This window comes from Corvus hawaiiensis, chromosome 19 (assembly GCF_020740725.1).
Source record: "Corvus hawaiiensis isolate bCorHaw1 chromosome 19, bCorHaw1.pri.cur, whole genome shotgun sequence".
In the NCBI taxonomy this organism is placed as follows: domain Eukaryota; kingdom Metazoa; phylum Chordata; class Aves; order Passeriformes; family Corvidae; genus Corvus; species Corvus hawaiiensis.
Window position 1 is genome coordinate 6,401,702 of NC_063231.1, and position 20,488 is coordinate 6,422,189.

Here is a 20,488-nt window from a genome sequence, read left to right on the forward strand (position 1 = left end):
GGAGAAAAAAGTCTTTTTATTGGAGAAAAATTTTCTGTGTTGGCAAAATTGTATCTTTGGAGAAACAATTGGGCTGGGTTGAACACAGAGTTTGCTTATGCTTGGCATTGATAAGCTGTCTGGGACAACATGAAAGGCTGCTGGGAAGATTTGACATGCTGCTGATGCAGAGCAAGATCAAAGGGGACATAACCACATTTGCTGAACATCTAATGAATATTATGCAAGTGAACTGGTTTTTTTAGTGCTCTGTATTTCTAAGGTATGAAAACCATACAAGTGTCTATATTCTTGAAGCAGCTTAACCTTACTGCATTACCAGGCACCTGGCATGTTGTATGATCCCAATCACCGATGTGTCACTTTAATTCAGCTCCAAGTCTTTTAGCTATATTTCTTTTTCTCTTCTACTTCCTATAGTACTGCCCGTGCATCTAAATTAGGCTCTGGTATTGCCAACTGTGTTACCGCGTCGACACTGAAAACAGTGGCAGTGTTATCACTGGTAATGGGAGTTGCAAATGCCTGGCACAGAGCAAGTAAGCAAATAAAACCTGGCTTTGGAGTGCAGAGTCTGAGATCACAGCATCAGTTCATGACACGATTAATAGATTAGAATGAAAAACAGGTAAAACGTGGTTCCGTGTCGTACTTCAGCTGCAAGACTTCTTGCTTCTTGTGGCTGCCTGTGCTCTGTGGTTTTCCTCAAATAAGCAAAGCCTGTGAGAACAAGTTTTGTCCGATAAAAAGTTTTGAATCATTCTCTTGAACACTGTCAGTGCTGAGCATTTAGTGAAGACTTGTCAGCTGGGGCATCTCTTAAGTTACATGGTTGAGTTCAGCTTGATTATATGTGCTTAAACCTGTGTGCCAGTAAAAATTGCTCAAGAAGTTATGGTTGTTATGCCCTGAATTGTAAGGGCTTGTTTGTGCAGTCTAAGTGATTGTCACACTAAATCAAAAGAAAAAAAGAGTATTTCTTAGCACTTAAATTGACCCTGTGGTATTGCATCCATAGCCATGTATTCAACCAGTTAGGTTGGAATAAAGCTGCCGTTTGAAATTACAGAAGTGAAATCAGGAGGTTATTTTCTGTCAACCGGTTGCTAAGTTCCTGTGGTTCACTGACTTCTTTTCTCTGCATCAGAAGTGGAGACAGTTGCTGCCAGATGAGTGAACTACCTTGAAGTGCTCTGTTCTTTTTTAGGAGGAAGTGGAAAGAGGGGGAGATGACAGCATGACGCTGCTGGGAGGACTGTGAGCCTAGCTGATGATGAAATCCCAAGTGGTGGGAGCAGATGCACTGGAGTCACCACTCCTGCCTGATGTGTAGCATGCAGTCCTGGTAGTTGACGGGCTAAGTTGGGTAGTTGATGGGTGGTTGCCTAAGTCAAGTTTGCTGCCAAAAAATGGTGCAATATGTGGCGTCCGGGGGTAATTTCTTAAACTTTACAACTGCTTAAAGGAGAGCAGAGGTGTAAGGATCTGTGCCTTCTATTTGAGCACAGGAATGTGCAGCACTGGTGAAGCTCCTTGGCTTGTGATCCAGCTTTTCATCTTGTTTTGCATTGCTGCTCTTGGCTGTAACTTTTTTGGGTTGCCCCTGTCCCTCATGTGCTCTGGCTCTCAGCTGTATATGGACAGAGAAGGGGGGAAAGGCAGTGCCTGTGCTCTTGAGGTCTGTGCCATGTGGAAGGTCAAGCAAGTTAAATAACACAAAGGTCCTGGGGATTTGTTTAGGAATGACGTTGATACAGGCAGAGTTTTTAGAAGTTCTTGCTGTGGGTCTATAGTAAAGCTTTTACTGAGTGTCGGCAAACGTCTGTTTTTGGGTTTATGACTTATCTAGAATTCGTGTAATTTTTTTCTTCTTCTCAGCAGCAGAGGGCACCTGTGAACATGACAATGCCAGGTGTTCAATAAATAACATGCTTCTGTTCTGCAGGGGTGTGTATCTGAGGCCAATGCTAGTCTTTGATATAGCCTTAAACATTTCTTACAAGAGCTTGAAAATACCTGACTTCCACATTATTTAAAGTCTTTGCTGTTGTGACACCCCCTAGTTCTACTTGTAATTTGTTTGCAGCATTAAAATGTTTGAAATGTCAACCTTGGACCTGGAAAATAGAGGGCTGTTAAAAACTTGTAACAGCAATACGCAGCTCGTTTGTCCAGCAGTGCTCTGTGAAGGCACATGATACTGGTGGGATAGTGCTCAGTCTCCAGTTACAGGAAGGGATAAGATCTTCTCAGAGCTCACGTGATGTTCCACTGAGTTTGGGGTGGGGGGGCCTACAGAGGTTTATTTTAGTTTGCTTACTTGCCTCTTTTTCTGGGAATGTCAGTTTTCTTTATGTATTTCAAGCTATAAGTTAATTAAATTTTTGGGAGTAAAAGATGACTGTAGTGTATTTTGACTTACTACAGGAATGGAACAGCTTTGGCATAAGCTTTCTGGAGGAATCATTCTTGGAGTAACTTATTTATTAGAGAATCTGAAAAACACAGTGTCTGCATGACTGAAGTGCTTTCTGATGGAGGTGGTAGGCTGTGGGAGTTGAAAGATTTGGCTCCTTTTCTGGATCTGCCTAGTGCTAAAGTACAACCAAGATAACAAACTGCATTTGACAAGGCAACAGATATATCCACATACCTCAGTTTATCAAACCTGAGTTTTGTGCTCAAGATAGATTATATTTGGGGAAAATGACATTTTTAAAAGAAACCCAACAAAACAAACAACCAAACCCCAAACAAGTATAATCCCAAGAAACAACTCTTGGGTTTTGGAGCTGTAAATGTTGTGACACAGCTGTTGGGAGGGATGATGGTATTTCCCCTGTCAGGTGACACTGAGCAGCTATTGCTCGCTGAAGGTTTTATTTGGGATATGAGACAAACGCTTTGGCAGCTGACCTAAAAACATTTGTTATCCTCAGAAGCTAAACAGAATTATTGCTTCCATTGGCTTCAAGAGAAAATGCAAGACCAGGTTTTGTTGTGAATGTTCTGCAGATGTTATCTGATATTTGATTTTCCTCTGAGCTCTCAGGACACCAGCATTGCTGTAATGTACACCCAGGCAGTCAGCCTCTCATGGATAATCTGAAGGCATCCAATATCTGAGATATCCCTGTACATGGGATATCATGCAGTTCATGTGGATCTGTAGTTTAACAGGGAGACTCTGATGTGAAATTTCAGCTGTGAAGTTTAATAGAAACAGAAACTTCCCAGAAAATTGTTTTGAGATTTGATTTGTGTATCTGCACAGATGGTGATGTGAATAACTAAACACCTCTGTCAGTAAATGCTGTTTCTAGGGATGGCTCAACTGGTGTTTGTCTCAAGGAATACAAGGAATCTTTTCAATAGATCCTGGAAAGAAGTTGAAAAGTTCAGGTTTGTTCAGTTTGGGGGTTTGGATTGTTCCTACTTCATTTTCACAGACTGACAACAGGAGAACTAATCTGATTTCCAGCAAAGGAGGAACAGAATGGCTTAAGTTCTTGTGTTTCTTGATTAGCAGATGTGGAACTGAACTGTTTGCCAGTGTGTTCTCAGTGTGGACGTTCCTCGTCTCTGATGATGTCCACCATCATCACAGGTTTGTTTAGCAGGCAGATTCCCCCTGCCCTTTGCTACACTGTGCCCCAGGTATCAGTCACTACACCTGGAAAATCCTTCTGTAAGGAGAATTGTGAGTATCAGGGTATGCTGGAAAGGGAGGTTTTCCTCCTGACTGTGCATTTCCCAGTGCCTTTCCTGGCTGCCTGATGCTGTTCCCAAACACCTGCTGTCTGTGTGGTTTTGGGAGCCAGCAGCCCACTAGATGGAGCAGGGGGTACAGCTGGCTCCAGAGCCCTGCACCAAGCTGAGCTACAGGACTCAAGGCTAAAATAAAATGGAGCAGGAAATTAGAGCAGTGATTGGTCTGCTTTAAACTTGGCTATTAATATACCTGTGCAAAAGTGGTGAGAGTAGCTTGAAATCCACTGGTGTATAATTAAGTGCTCATGTGTGTTTTTAAATTAAGGGAGTATTGTAGTTTATGTGCTGGAGTTTGGTCGTTATACTGATTCTGTTGCTAAAAATATTGCAGTAAGTAAGAAAATGACTTTAAATGTCTCTTAGAATCTTACATTCCTGAGTTTTCACTGGCTTTAAAAACAAATCCAGTCTGCTAAAGCTTCTGTGTCCACACTGACTTCATGTGGATTTTCTCAGACAGGGACTTGCTTCAATAGCCAAACATAAATGGAGCATCCCACTGTTTGCAAAGCAGTCAATCAAAAGTTTTCTTAGTGAAACGCTTCTTTGTGCAGAGACTGGGCAAGGAGTTGGGTTTTTGACTTGATTTTGTATAGAAGTTTCTTGTATATATTCTTGATTGAGTTTCAACCTATGTGAAGAATGTCCTGGCATGTGGTTGTCTTCATATTAAATGTTGTAGCAGAATGTTTAAAGAGGTTTTTTTTTTTTTTTTTGAGTTTTTTGTTGGGTTTTTGGTAACAAATTGCAGGGATTTTGTGTGCCTGAGACATAGTGCAAACTTGAACAGTCCAGAAGTGTCAGGGATAAGACCATTGCTGCTGCATATGTTGATATTTCCTATCAACAGAGCATTCTTGACAGCTAAATTATCTTCATAATTTCGAGTGCCCTACTTATTAAACTGAGATCTAGACCTGTAGTTCACAGTGTAAGAGCGACTTGAAGATGTTGGTCTTGCCAAGGGGTTGAATTTTTCACTTGTTTTACAAATCAGTTTTCTGTGCTGGTTTGATTTGCAGGTCTTACCACTTCCAGGTTAAATACTTGTTTGATAGCTCAGTCCTCTTTTCAGTCCATGAGTGATGTGTGTGCTCTTTGGCAACTACTTAGGAGGTCATAAGGTCCTTCTGGATCTGCATCTTAACTTTGGTGTGGGACCTGCATTAAAGAATGGAGCTGGATGAAAGCTGTCCAAGGAGAGTCTTCAAACAGTCCTGGTGCCAGGAAAGGCTCCTTAACGAGCTGGATCTTTGTCCTGGCTTGTGTAGGAGGAACTTTTAATTCCTCTTGAAGGCATCACACTGGTTGGATTTGCCATTCTAGCAGGTCTGTTTCTCTTTCTCCCCCTCAGGCTTATCAGGAGTTTGAGGCAGAGGACAACATACAGATGAAGGGTGTTCCAAACTTGGTAAAAGCCATCAGACTTGGGAGGTAAGCTCTGACTTTCAAACAGGCAGGGTGGGCAGCTTAGCTGCCTAATTCCTCATAATGCTGTCAGGAGACAGAAACTCCAGTTTCTCTAGTTTACTATTATATTAAATCTCCCATTTTTAGGCTTAATTGGTTTTCTTTGAGAGAACTTTGATCGAGATTGGTACCTCATGTCATTAAAGGTGTTACAACATTGACAGTGCTGGAGAAGTTTGCAAGGAGGCCTTGGGTTTGAGTTGGTGGTGATGTTCCAGGGGGATACTTCCTCATCTGCCTAAAAGCACTAGAATATTTGCATTTTATGCTCATACTTATGATGCTTGAAGACCTTTATATTTTTTTCCACATAAGCTTCTAAGAGCGAGTAGTGCAACTTTTTTGTTGCATGTTATATTTAGCACATGTATTATCTTAAACAGTGTAATCTTGGAATGTGAGATCTTCCTTGATGTAACAAGGCTTTGTAATGGCTTTGTGAAGACACATTGCAACAGAGACAATGGATACTTTTGCTTTTAGGATGTATATTATCAAACTAATTTTATCATCCACCCATAAGAATTTGACATCTTAGTGGAAAAAAGTCTGAGACTGAAATATCAGAGGAACTTTTTGTATTGTTACCTAAGTCAAGCTGATAGGAACTATGTCTGGTTGGCACTTGGCAGGCCCAGCATGTGGCAGGCACTGCCAGCACACAGCTCCATTCCTCTTGGGGTGTTATCAGTGCCAGACATCCACTCCTTTGTATGTTGGTGTATTAAAATGGAACTGGCAACAATTCAGTTTAAAATATGCTTCTGGGTGCCAGTGAAAGGCATTTTTTCCCTCCTATATAGTTTCCTGTTACTGCTGATAGGAATGTTCCTTTAATAGTGACTTAAGTTTCTCCACATTTTTGGGGCAAGAATCTGGTGGTCTTCCTCAAAATTCTTCTGACTCTGTGTTCAAGTCAGTGGTGATTTCTGATCCTCAGGGAATATCTGATCTCTTGCAGTGTTTAATTGGAAAAACAAAGTGTATTCTGTTGGTTATTTTGGCAAGATCTTATCTTGATGGGAGGCATATTTTGGGTAGAATAGATTTCCAGTGCTGTGTCTCATTCTGCTGGTATTGGAAAAACCAGTTCTGAGGACTGTTACTGTGGTGTCTGTTGAGGGTATGTGACTTAGTGTACATCCTCTTCTGGCTGAAACTTCCAGCTCTAGGAAGGTAATGTGTTGCACAGCTGGAAATGACTTCCAGAAGAAAGTGCTTAATGTCAGTTATATCATCTTCTGGGCCCTTAATGGTTTTAACCTTTGTACCTAATGAAAACAGTGGTCAGATCTAATGGAGATATCCCCCTTGACTGTACAGCATCACTAGCTGTGTACATTTGTCTTCAATGACTTGATTCAAGGAGCTATTTATTATAACTGGGACATTAAAATTTTAAAACATTTTAAAGCATTTCTTTCTTCACAGAGGGAGGAAGTGGTGTGCTCCTTTACGGCACCTCAAGGCCTGTGCAAGCGTGTGCTCTATCTGTAACAGTGGGAAATGCTTCTGTGGATTTCCTGGAGGCTGGTTATGGGCAGCTGCAAAGAAGGGTGTTGGTAACACCTGATGTGGTGTTAATCTTCATTAAATGCACTGTTGAGTACTTTCCCAGAATCCACTTGCAGAATTCATCCCTGGAGTTGGCTGCGCTGTCTAGACACGAGCTCACTGAATAGTATTGGGTCCATCACCCTGGTTTGTGTGGGAGCTCCTGGCAAGGCCAAATTGAGCCGTGACTTCACCACCCAGCGTGAAGCAGCAGGGAGGCTCCTTGGACACTGTTGGTAGGAGAGGGAGATGGTTTCAGCAAACATGAGGCCCATCAGTTGTGCAGTTTGCACTTTCTGATTTCCTATTTTCCCAAAGCAAGTTTAGCACAGTGGAAAGGTTGCCAGAGTGATCCTCTGGGAGCTGTGGCACACAGCCTGGGCACAGTGTGCTCATGTGGCAGCTGCTGAGTATCTCTGCTGGGCAGCTGTTTAACATCTCACAACTCATGACTAGGATGTCAGGCAAAGATAGTGGATAAAAGATGGTCTGTCACATCATAACTTTGATAACTGTAAGTTCTGACTCTTGTTTCTGTAGTCTCTTACCAAAGGCTTCCATAAAACTGCACTTCAAGTGTACAAGGAGACTTAAAACAACTTGTGTCTCAAAACAACGAACTGAACTCTTCCATTCAGTAGTGTTCTACATCACATAAATATGTATTTTTTAGATGCACGCATTGTGCTGTAAAATACATTTTTCTATATGTTGTGTTACAGATACTTGTGCCTCACTTGCTGCTATTTGATCCAAAGACCTTTTGTTCCGTTCTATATGAGGGCAGAAATGGAAGCATTCGATCTGGCAATGTTATAAATAATATTTGATGTAATATTTTGGTCAGATATTTATAGGTGGACTGCAAAAGGTTGTGTGAAGGAACTTAATATTCTTGTAAGAGCAAGATTAGATTGGGAGTTCAGAATGTTTACACAGATTTGAGTGAGTAGACAGTTATGTATTTTGGTTCCAGCATTTGACTCGGGCAAAGACTTTTTTCCATTGAAACATACTTATGATAAAATACTGGGCCAAAATATAGATATATGGATGAAAAAGAAATGGTATATCAAGAACTAATTTTCAGAAGACCCAGTTGGCAACATGAAAATACACAAGTGGCAGAGAAGATCTTGGCATTTGTCTTCAGATAATGTGCGTCTGGCAATGACTCTCTGGAAACATGGAACTATAGATTTGAACTTTCCCAGGGGTATTTAAACATGGCAAGTAGAATAAGCTCAGTTACACAATTTGATACACATGCTTATGTCACATAAATATTGTGTTAAAAAATACCTGAATAAAAAGATGGAATTCACATCTAAGCAGCAAAAATGCTTTGTGTTTGAGTGACAGGATAAGTTGTGTGTAGATGGTTCAGAATGCTGTTAATTTTTCTGCAAATTAATTGCTTTGGGATATCACAGTTTGTTTCAGCTCAGTTTCATCTGAGCTGAAGCACAGCACAGATGAGCTGGGCTGCTTGGTTTGTTCCGTCTCTTTCTAATAAGAACTTGCTGTCTAAAGTTCTCCTAAATCTGCTAGGTGTATTTTTAATTTCTTAGAATACCTACAGAAGTATTTAGATGTTTTCTTCCTTTAAATCTATTGCCTTAATGCTCAGTGAAGTGTGAGTGAATGCCAGTGGAAACCCTAATTTCTGTACTGCATAGGGCTTGAACCTGTTTTAACAAATACCTTGGCTATGTTTGTCCTGGTTAAACACAGTCTGGAAACTGTGTGGATGTGTTTTAGGGAACTGATGCAGGACCTTAGCTGGAGCCCATAGCTTCATCTGGGATTGAGTGATGTGGTCTCTGCCTCTTGCTGTGGTTTCCATGTGAAACCATCTGGATTGGGGTGAGCAGTAAGCTGGCCTTGAACAGAAAAATCCCCTCTCACTGGCCTAGCAATCAGCAGGGGAAAATAGAACTTGGCTTTTTAGGGGAATGCAAATTGCAAGATTGTGCTGCTATTGATGGACTTAGGAAACTCAGTGATAAGAGCTTAAAAAACAAAACCACTGACATACTTTTTATCCTGCTTTGTGTTATTTACTACTAGGAATACTCTAATCTGCTTGCTTAGTCCCAGGCAAGTCAATCTCACTAGAACTCTGAATTTAGTTTTAATTCTTCTATTTTTTTTTCTTTTTCCAGTTAGCAGACTTGAGGAGCGTGAAGCAGAACTCAAGAAGGAATACAATGCACTTCATTCAAGACATACAGAGGTAGGTTGTTACACCAAGATGATTTTGGGGTATCTGTAAAAATGTGGATCTGTGGAAAACCTTGCATTGTGAGCAATTGGGAAAATTGTTGAATGTTTTGGTTTGTACACTGAATTGTAACCGGGCTTCATTTGGTGATGTAGTTTTCCTCATTCACATCTAAGTGTCTATTTCTCAATGCTTGATGACACATTTGTCATTTTTATAGCTTTGTCAGATATTGAGAAGTTTTAAAAAGGAATCTGTTCTTCCATATTTCAAAGGCAGTTCGTCAAAGCACACTAATAAGCTTCAAAGAAATAGAAATGAAATTACATTTTCATACTCTTTCCATCAATTTTCTGTGTTGGTTTTATTTGTACCATTGAAGGAACAAATACTTTCAAAACCTGGCCTACTGGGATTTGTGATTAAAAGAGTTCCCTGCCATACTTTATTGAATGCTATTGAAAATGGGATTTGCTGATGAAGATGGAACAAGTTTGAATTTGTTATTTTAAATAAATAAGAGCCACACTGTTTAGGTTAGGTCCAAAGCATAAAAACAGGACTTGCAGTGCTTTTTCAGTAGCAGGTTGTCTTTCCCATGCAGGGATGTTTTACTGCCTAAGTCATATACATGTTTTAGTGAGGAAGTCACTAGGTGCTTTGAAGTATTCTGATTAATCTGGAGTCCCACTAGTGAGCACAGTTCTTCTCCTTACTCTCCTTGCTTTGCCTGTGGAAGGTCAGAGAGCTGTTTTTAGATCCTTGCTACCTACCAAAGAGGGCAGTGCCATACTGACTGCTCCCAGTCCAAAAGACCCATGTGAGGAAAGGGGAAGCAGATGCAGATGTCACATTTGGTTATCCTAAATACTTTCAGTGATCTCAGGTGCTCTATACTGACAGCAGCTGAAAAGTGACTTGGAACCACAACCAGTCTGTAGCGCTCAAGTATTGTGTGACCAGACTTCTAAAGCTTATAAAAATATCCATATATTTACTGAAATCATAGCATTTTTAAAATCACATTTGTTACTAGATGATTGCTTTAGAAGGGAACATCTGTTGAAAACTGGAAATCTAAGTAAAATGAGAAGTGACAAATCTTAATGCTGCCAGCTGAGGTTTGGCATCCTTTTGAACTGGAAGTACTTCCGTGTATTGGGTGCTTGCAGAGTTTTGGTTATTGTAATTAGAGCCTGTGGGATCTGTCACAATAGAACTGGCAGGTTTTTATTGAATCCTGTTTCACAGAGTTCAAGCTTAAACTAAATGTATTGGGCACCATTAATTCAATGAAATGCTAATGACATGTTCTGAATATCTTTTTACATAGGTTTTGCTCCAAAGTGGACAACAGCCTCTGCTGGTTTGATTCCAATTTATTAAATGCTTTTACATCTTAAATTCACTCTCTTTGGTGTAGGGAGAGGTGTTTCCTTGGGCTTTACTATTACTGGGGTGACTGTCCTTTCTTCATAAAGATATAATTTGTAGTGCATCATGGTATATCCATACCTCTGTTCTCCTAAAATCGGATCTCCTGTTTTCTGTACTCCTCCCTTTCAGTATGACTGCTTCCTTCTTTCTTTGTTTTCCAGACCATTTTGAGTCGTGCAAAGATGCACCTCCTTTAAGGATAGAGCATCTCAGCATTTTAATGCTGTATCTGGTGCATGTTTGAGGCTCAGGGACTGAAATAGCTGGGAACTGGAAAGGACTGGCTGATAATAATGCCCATCTCCCCATTCCCTTTGTGATTCCCTGCTTCCCTTTCTCCCAGCTAATTCTAACACTTTAGGTCTGTGTAGTAACTTTTTTCTTTTAATGCAAGGTATTTTGGCAGGTATCCAACTTCCTTTCAGCATTTAGGTTTATCAGGTTTATTGGATCAAATATTTCTATCAAATACTTGTTTCTGAAACTTTTTTCTTCCCTGTTTTACTAGGAAGGGATACTTCTTTCCTTCTGAGTCTGCTTCACTGTTGTTTTTACAAGTGATCCACTTGGTACTTACTGAAATGGCAATTGATTGTCTTTCAATTGACCAAATAATGAACAGAGCATTAGAAAGATCATTTTTTTTAAATTTAGCTCTAAGGTGTTGGCAGTGCTTACTTTGACAGATGTCATGTTAAAGATGCAATGTGACTGCATTTTGTGCAATCTTAATTTCTAGCAATTTTTCTCTCTTCAGTCTTCAGTATTTGTTTCCTTCCACCTCCCACTCCCCCTTATTCTTTATTTCACAGATGAGTATTTCAGAGTTGGATGTCTTTCTCTTGCAGCTCCTGACCTGAGTAAGGTTCTGTATCCATGTCCTTCATGATACCCACCTTTCAGCCCTCCCTACCTGCCTTTGCTGGAGTTCACTGCCCAGAGGTGCTGGCTCAGCAGCCCAGGGAATGTCACCTATTTTCAGTCCCAATGGACCAAGACATACTGAAACTAAGTCACCTTGGGGAGTTCCACTAGGGTTGTGAAGCAGAGAGCTGAATCAATCCCTCTCCACAGTGTGTGTGTTGTGGTGAGAGCTGGGAGTTCTCCTTGGAGCTCAGCCTGCCAGAGACAGGGCTCTGCATTGCAGCTCCAGCACCAGCCTGCCCAGCAATGAGGTGTCTGCAGCTGCAGAGACAGCAGGGCTGCCCTGGCTGGGGAGGGCTCTGGGGACAGGCTTTATCCTCCATCACCCTTCTGTTAAATCAGCCCCTGTCTTGCTGCTCTCTGGAGAGGGAGGTGGGCTGGCTGGTGTGAGTACAGGACATCCCATTAAGCCTCCTTCCCACTAAGACTGTACTTGGGCTAACTGGCTTGATTTTAAATGGATTAGGGTGTGAGAACCTGGACAGTTGAGATGGCAGCTTGGAAGGTGGGGTGTAGCAGGTAGTGAAGAGGATAAAATGTTCAGTCAGAGCAGAATGGATGGAACAGCCTGAGCATGTTCTGACATCTGTGCTCTGATTCATTGTCTTTCCTGTGCTTGCAGTGGGTTTTGATCTTGTGCTGATCATACTCTGCTCTAACAACCTGGATGAGTGACAAAGCGGTGTGCTGGAGTTCCTGAGGTGGAACTTCTGGAACCTAACTATGCAAAGTCTTGTTTCCATTTTTCTGTGACTGTAAAGGACCAGATGCAGGAAGCAATCATACAGCCAAGGGCAGTGCGCTGGAAAGCAGAATGGTTGACAGTGGTCTAACACAAAAATCTTCAGATCTTTGCTCTCTAGACTTAGAAAGGAATTCTGTCAGTTGCCTCTTGTATCTCAAATACTGTTCTGTTTAATAGGATCTGGCTTGTTTTAGTGCCTGGATAAAAGCAGGCCTGTCTGCTCTGTGTACCTGTGGGGGCTTTTTTGCCTTTGCTGCTGAGATGATGCGCTGCTGCTGGTACGTCTTTCAGAGCAAACCATTCAGGGTGGTTTTGCCTGCTGAGTAGGAGGTAAAGGATCTTTCTTTTTTCTGCAGAGTTAAAGGGCATAACTTCATAACTATGGCACTGGCTTTTTAAAGGCTTGGCTAAGGCTTTTATGTTTATTACTCATTTGGGAAACTGAGGCAAAGCAATACTTGAGCATCTTCTGGAGAATTGAGTAATACCTGTGGCCTCTCTCTGCACAGGTTTCCAAAATAAACCTCTTCTTTCTCTATTTAAGGAAGTTATTATTTTTCTCCCTTTGGAAACACCAGGCTGAGGTAGTTCGGTATCTTTCCCTGACACACAGAATATGGGCTTAGTTTAATGAAGCATAATTGGGCCATGGAAGTTTCTCATTGTTCTGCACTGATACAGCATGACAGAACAGTGAGCCTGACTCTGGCAGTGGGAATGGACTTGGTCAGGTTCATTAGGATAAACATATCCCCAGCAAGTCCCTAGGCAGGGGACAGTAAGAGAAGGCTAGTGGAGGTGTCTGCTTACAGTTACAGCTAAGCATGGACAGCTGTCACATTGTCTGTGAGATTAGACTTTGGATATCTGTTCAAGTAAATACTTTTTCTAAAGCCTTATGCTGAGTGTTAACAGCTTGATCTATAAAACTTGGGTTTAACATATTCACATATTACTGTATCTGCCAGCAACACCATCTTGTGTGTGGATAAAGATGCATCAAGCTCTCCAGTGGAAATTGTGCTTTTACTTAGGTGAGAAACAAACCACAAACCCTGCAAGGAAAAAAGGTACATGGAAGTATGTTTAGGACTTTGATACTGAATCAAGGAGATTCTAGAAATATCTGTTACATCAGTAAATCTAGATTATATGGGACAGAGAAAGATCTATATACACGCAGTTGGGTGCACATTCCCAAAGGGAGGAGCTGCTTGTGCCCAGCCTGATTGGATGTGCAGGATAAGCAGTGAGGGCTGTAGCACTGAGCCTGGTGTGACAGCCAAAGAATTACTAAAACCTGCCTGGGGGGAGCTAAAGCAGTGACACAAAAAGGAAGGAGGAGCGAAAGAGCAAGGAAGGTATAAAGGAGATGCTCTCAACCTGGTTAAGGCAAAGGTACAGGTAACAATATCCCCAACATGGCATATCCACATTTGTTTGTGACAAGGAAAGTGCTAGGCTTGTGTACACTGGGAGTGGTTATATTTGTAAGAGTAGAAATTGAAATGAGTGCCAGGATGTTCATTGTCTGTTACTGAGTGCTTAAGATGTAGAAAAACCTTATAATATTTCTGCAGTTGTAAAACTTGTCACGTGCCATGTGAGGAAACCAATCTGAGTATTTTTTTGAGATGGAAAGACATTGCATTCAAAGGGAATGGATTTCATGTTCATGCTGTAATGTGTTTAAAAGCTTGTTGTAGTCAGTTTGCACATGTGCCCTAAAATCATTAACACCTGAACTGTGAAATGCTGTTAATTAAGGTAATTCTTCCAAGTTCTGAGTTTATCTTTAATCCCCTCAGCTAATGGTAATTGAGCAATGTGTTTAATTACAACAATGCTGAAGTGCTCTGTGTTTGTGATGTGTGTTTCTTGGAACAACTGGTTGTATTCAAAATACTTGTGGACTTCATGGGCAGCAGAGCGAGCTGTCAGTAGTGAAAGGATGATTAAATATTGACTGCAGTTTGTATTGAAGAGAAAGGGGGTAGACATAGTCAATTATTTATCATCTGTTCTCTAGCATAACTTCAGTAAAATCTTGTACTGAGAGGAGAGCAATTCAATCCATTTAAGTCTATTTTTAAAATGTCAGTAGTATTAAAACCTTTTTATTTCGACAGCTGAATAATCTCAAAACAGCAGAACTTCTAATCAGATTTTGAGCACTCAGAATTCTAGTGCATTAATTCATTACACGTTTTTGGATCAGAATGGCACTTCATGGATATGCCAAGGCTTGAGGGTCATTTAGATTGAAAAGATTTTTGGATGTCATCTGGTTCAAATCCCAGTGGTTTTGGAGCGAGTCTTCAAAATTTTATTGCAGATAAGCAGTCAGTGGGCTTACTTCCCAAGCTGCAGTATTTAATTTATTACTTTAACCTTCAAATTAAGTTTATGAAAGTTGGGAATTCACACACCATATCTTATGACTACAGCACCAGCTGTGAAGCTCCCCATCCCATGGGGAGGGAGGGAGGGTGAGGAACTCTTTTCCTTGTGGACACTATTCCAGTATTGTCAACTTTTATCCTTGGGACCCTGGGTTGAGGCAGAGAGTGGGCTTTACATGGTGGTACCACTGTTCTGTTTTTTTGGACACCACAGGCACATACAGCCTGGATCTGTGGAGAAATTGCCATGGAGTGCTGCATGTGCACATAGAGTCTTATGATTCTATGAATCTTAAGTTACCATGCAGCACTGCACATTTTGTTTATAATTTTATTTTTGGGTTCCTATAGCTTACGTGCATTGTGCTGAAGTATGTGATCTACAGATTTGCTTATTTTATTATCAGCATCATTTTCAGCTGCAGAACAATATAAACTGAACAGTCCTTTCAATTGACCTACCCTCCAGTCTCTGTGGGTAGTAAATGTGATGAGACATTTCAGAAAACAAAAGAACATACTGAGAGGGGGGAAGAGAGTAGGTTAAAACCATGTCCTTTGCAAAACATGAAAGTTCTATGGGTTTTACTGACCCTATTCTTTTTTCCCATGTGTTAGTAGTTCCCTGGAGAGGTACTGGTCACTCATCTTCTGTTCACTGGCTGAAAACACAATTGTTCTGTTTAAAATTTTACTTTGAGAAACCAATCAGTGTGCTGCAAATGGGAGTGTTTGCAGGCAGGTCAGCAATATCTTCCTCCTGTGATGAGGGAGTACATGAACAAGATACAGAATGGTCTAATGTGCATTTCAAAGTTATGCATTCTTGGGGCTTATCCCCCCTGGAATTTCTAAATTAATTTGCTTTATAATAAATCTGTGTAAAACTATGCAAAGGAACAATTGGAACACCTAGTTTTGCCTGCTTGGTTAAAATGGAAAAAACCAAATGTGGGTAGTTGAAGGTGGAGCTTTCAATCCTTTTGTTTGCCTTTGTGTGTGAGCAAGCATTAAAAATCAGAAAACAAATGGGATGGTCTGGTGAAACGCTGCATTTTGTTGGAGGATAAATATTGTAAGCTTTTGACAGCAGTTCAAGCATATTATATAATGTTTCTCTAAAAATAGCATGGGTTTTTTTCTGAATTATTTTTATTAGTTCAGGTGAATGCTGGGAAACCAACATCTGTATGTAACCAGTAGTTAACATAAGTTACTGATTTGTAGAATATCTGTCAGTCAGGATATCTTAACCCAGTTTGTTTGATCAAAGAAATCTGAAACTAAGAATATATGTTCCTATGTAGCTAATGGTGGCAAGCAGGATTTGAGGAGAAGCTGGCGCTGAGGTTGGTGGCATCTGAAGGTCAAACTTGGATACATCAAATCTGATTTGAGAGTAATATGTAGATGTAGGTTTCCAGGTCCTGCTGAGTTCAGTCCTCATGTGTGCAGCTGCCCCCAAAACAAAAGGTTATATAACACTGGTTGTACAAATGCCTGGTAATATCACTATTCTGAAGTGTTTGTATACCCTTTGTAGAATAGCAGAAGAAATTGCAGTTCTAAAGAATAGGTTTTTTTATTTCTAGAGGAAGCTGTTAAGATGTGACCTGAATATGTCTCAGGAAAAAAAACTACACTAAATTCCTCTGCAGTACACCTGTGATTTCTTTCTTCCTTTATTGTTCCTAGAGCCCTATTCATTTGTGAATGTGAGTGTTGAAAGTGCTAAAAATACCAAATTGCATGTAGGCTTTCCTCAGGCTTTCCCAGTTTTAAACTCAGAGATGTGTGTCCAGATGAAGTCCTTGGAGTGATGCAGTAATACCTGCTCCCCATGCATGTCCTGGATCAGTTACATGCTGAGAGCAGCATCCTTTGGCCACGGGAGTCAGAGCTCATTAAATAAGTTATGTCTGCAGGAGTCACCGTGTTGGCCTGCGCTTGTCTCTTGTGAGAAAGAGAGCAAGCAGAGCTCATCTTGAGTGCTAAAAATCCACAGCCACTGTCCTTCTAATGAGATGTCAGCCTAGTTAATTTAAAACCAAACTTCCCTTGTAGAAAATACAGAAAGCTTAAGTTTATTTGTATTTTAGAAGAAAAAAGGAGAAGAAATGGGTACTTAATATTTCTGCCTACAGAAATAATCTGATTATTAGCCCGTGGATCCAGAGTGTTTAGTATGTGAGGGGCATATTGTCTGACCTTCACAGTACTTTGCAATTAGGCCTATAGTGCCTACTATGTATCATGTAAAAACTGCTAATATCTGCTGGACATAGAGGTCTCAGACTCAAAAATGTATTTGAGCATGGTACTTCTTTTCCAAACTCATGTTTGAAATATTGCATGCACTTTATTTACCCTTAGGATGTTTCCTGTGCATGAATGCACAAGGAAGTTCTCTAATATTTTTAATTTAGTATGGACTTCTCTTCTGGTTTGTGGGTTTACACACTGTATAATTTTGCTGCTTCCTTTATTTCTTTAATGTCTCTAAATACTTTTACTATTTAGCACTACAGGGGGAGAATATATTGGTCAAGAACTTAGCAGTTGTAGTACAAGTAAATGTTACTAAATATTTCTTGCTGTTTTTGTCCTTGTAAACAGATGATTCACAATTATATGGAGCACTTGGAAAGAACCAAACTTCATCAGCTAACAGGGGGTGATCAGCTAGAATCCACAACACACAGTAGAATTAGGTAAGCTATTTATTGCTCTCTCACCCTGAAATGAGAGAAAAAAAATCCATTCATTTGTGTTTGCAAGACTTTGTTCTTTAATCCTACAACAACGGTTCGGCTGAATCGGAAAGATTCGTTGTATGATTGGAATGCGGTAAGAGAACAGCGTAGAAATCCGTAGAAAGAGGCTTTTGCTGTTGTGCTGCTAAGCGTTGAGATATACTTTGTACATTAATTAGCCTTAAACAATTTCAGCTTTTTGGCGTGTTTGCGTTGGGGCAGGCAGGGAAAATGTCAGCGGCTGTCCCGGCACGGCCGCGTCTGGCCGCGGCTTTGTGTGCAGGGCGGTGGGGGTGCGTGCGTGGTACCCGCTCGTCCTCAGGGCTCGCTGGGAATAGATTATGCAGATTTGGGAGCTTTGGAGCCGATGAACCTTGCGTGGAAGGAGGGAGAAGCGCTCCCGGGCTGGCCGTGCCTCTGCGCTGCTGCATCGATGCTGCGAGGAGCGGCGAGGGGGAGGAGGGCGGTGATGTCATTGCTCTGGAGCTGCTGCAGGAGAGCGGAACGCCGCTGCTGCTGCTGATGGCATTGTTTTTGTGGCGGCGGCTGAATGACAGACTTTGCCTACAAAGATCCCCCCTCGGCCCCTGCGTAGCCTTCTCGGAGCCGGCGTTCCACCATGCCAGCGCAGCGCCATGAATCCGGGCTGCATGCTGCTGTTTGTGTTTGGCTTCGTTGGCGGGGCGGTGGTCATTAACTCGGCCATCCTGGTGTCGCTCTCTGTTCTGCTGCTCGTGCACTTTTCCATTTCCACGGGGGTGCCGGCTCTGACGCAGAACCTCCCGAGGATCCTCAGGTACTCTGACCCACTGAACCCCGGCTTCGTGTGTCTCGCTGCTCCCCTGCTTTCTGTTCTCCTCCCTTTTCAAACAGGGACAAATCAGAGATGTAAATTACATGTAAATGTCAGGTTTTGTTGTAAATGTGTCTACGTACAGAGATACCGTCTGGTTTTTTCATTGCCTTTTATTTGAGGTCAGTTTGTTTCTTTTCTCTGTGCAAAGCTCTTAACATCAGTTTATTGTAACCTGCTGCAAAAGCTGCAATGTTAATGTCAGGGATAACACGTTCAGTGTATTGTCAGGTACTTGGCTGATCTTGTATAGCATAAATGTATGCAGTCCAAGGCTTTGTACTATTAAACTGCACCTGTTTTAATCAAAAGGCTTATGTAAGATAAGTTAATTGATGTTAACACCACAGTAATTAGTTGATCACGTTACTTTCAAAAAATCTGATTATTGGTTGGTGGAGGGAAAAAAATCTTTGATTATTTAAGCATTGGAGTTCTTAAAGCCTATTCACTATTGTTCAGCCAAATGTTACCCTCTCCTCTGTTTCTGTACTTGTATGGCAAGTTGCCAGCTGTCTGTCCCCCCCCCCCCCCCCCCCTCAGGTTATGTTCTGTTTGTCCTACGTGCCTGGAGCAGTAGCAGACAGAGATGCATTAGAATATTGTGGCCAGAAGTAGTCTTGACATGTTTTAATGCTATAATTACGGATGGAAAACAGCTGGAAAAGTTTTAAAATGCAGCTTTCTGGCCTGAAAACTTGACATATTTTACCTGTGGTTGTAAATTCAATAGCAAATTTTATTTTAAATGGAAAAAAATGCTGGAGATTATTGATCTCTGGAACAGCTATGTGACTTTTTCCTCCTTAATACTAGGTGCATGTAGACTTTGTATGGTAGTATGCTTTTAACTTGGGTCTCTGAGCACAGACGGGTTGTTCCAAAGGTTTAAAGGCTCTCAGTAGATGAAAGAGATACCAATCTATACCAGTAGCTGATAAAAAACTTGAATGAATATTTAAATATGAAGAAATAAAATAAATTTCAAATGAAACTCTATAGATTGATCTAGTTAGTAAGTCTATGTTTGTTTAAAAGGGGGGAAACCAAAACCCAGAACAAATATTTCCCAATTCTAAAACCAAACAAAACCAAAACAGACCTTCATATCCATTAACTTATAAGATGTTTTTTTAATTTTAAATAGTCAGATGGTTTAAGAAATAGATTTTTTTTTTTTTTTGTAATGTGCTTTTGCTCCCCTGGAGTATTTAATAGGTTTGAGGGGTTTGGGGAAGCTATGCTTTTTCCTGCCCCTAGTAATTTGCATTAGGAATTACAGGAATTAGAATTCACTTCCCTAGTCTTTATTCATTTTAAAAAAGAGATAAAAATATAGGATGAAGGAATCTAATTGTAGAAGAATTGTTTCTATTTTTTAACACTAGTCAGATTTTAGAACTGAGCATCTGGTTGCTTATCCTAAAGGTTCCTGTAAATGCTTCAGTGCATCACTTCAAAATACTAGTTTAGGCTTTTAAAATACATGTTTCCATTCTGCTCGCTGTGGCATTTTCAGGTATTTTTTGGGCCCTGGGGAAGCAAAAGAGGTTCTTTGCTTTCTGCTCAACAAGCAGTGAAATAAATTTAAATTGCTTCAGTCTAATCAGTTCATTTCTTTTAATGCAGCTACATGATAACCTTCATTTCCAAAATTAGCCTCTTCTGCAAACTTCATTTACTGTACAGCCTTGTGATTCACCTGACCTCTGTTCTAACACATCAAAATATGTTTATTATAAAATTTCTTTCAAACTAATCTGGACAAAAAAGCAATGTCAGGTGTGAACCATTTTGGTACCCATTTAATATCCTCTCTTTTGAGGATTGCAAAGCAGATCAGTTTTGTGGCATGTCCTGCAATGAGGAAATGCCTAAGGGCAGGCCCCTCCAATGCAGCTCTATCAGCCCCTGAAGGGCAGCTTTTCTTCTTCCTTTTTGTTCCTGCACTTCTTATCCAATGAAATGGTCTCAGCCCCTCTTTTGACATAATCTCAGCTTCAGTGGCATGTCTTTTGTTCCCCACATGCCTGAGAGTTGTGGGAAATCTAAAGCAAAGCAGGACCTGTTACAATAGTGGGAATCTTTGGAATCCACTGTGGGGTTTCTCATTCCAGCAGTTGCAGATGCTGGAGCATTATCTGGTGTTTTGAATTTTGTAACCCAGACTGATTTTGCTTTACTCACTTTGCTGCCTGCTTTGTTGTGCTAAACTACTTCACAATTAATGACTTAATTTGGAATAATATTTCTGAAAAGCCAAGATAGCTCCAATGTGAGAACTAGGTGCAAAGGTTTTTCTGACAAGAAGCATCTTTGTACACCTGGACTGGAAAGGTTCATGCCAATTAGAAT

The 20,488-nt window shown here is 40.8% G+C and overlaps 1 protein-coding gene across 11 annotated transcripts in view; it reads left to right on the top strand.

The window, feature by feature from the left end:
• The window catches only part of SPAG9 (sperm associated antigen 9), a 61,829-nt gene that overhangs the window by 8,581 nt on the left and 32,760 nt on the right, over positions 1-20,488 (top strand). For 4 of the 11 annotated variants that reach the window (XM_048323383.1, XM_048323387.1, XM_048323385.1 and 1 more), the window contains exons 3-5: positions 8,961-9,031; positions 10,353-10,385; positions 17,144-17,238. In XM_048323383.1, coding sequence (XP_048179340.1) covers positions 8,961-9,031; positions 10,353-10,385; positions 17,144-17,238 — 199 coding nt within the window. Of the gene's footprint in view, positions 1-8,960; positions 9,032-10,352; positions 10,386-17,143; positions 17,239-17,729; positions 18,077-20,488 lie in introns of those variants that run through there. The other 7 variants (XM_048323386.1, XM_048323388.1, XM_048323391.1 and 4 more) reach the window with 5 other exon arrangements.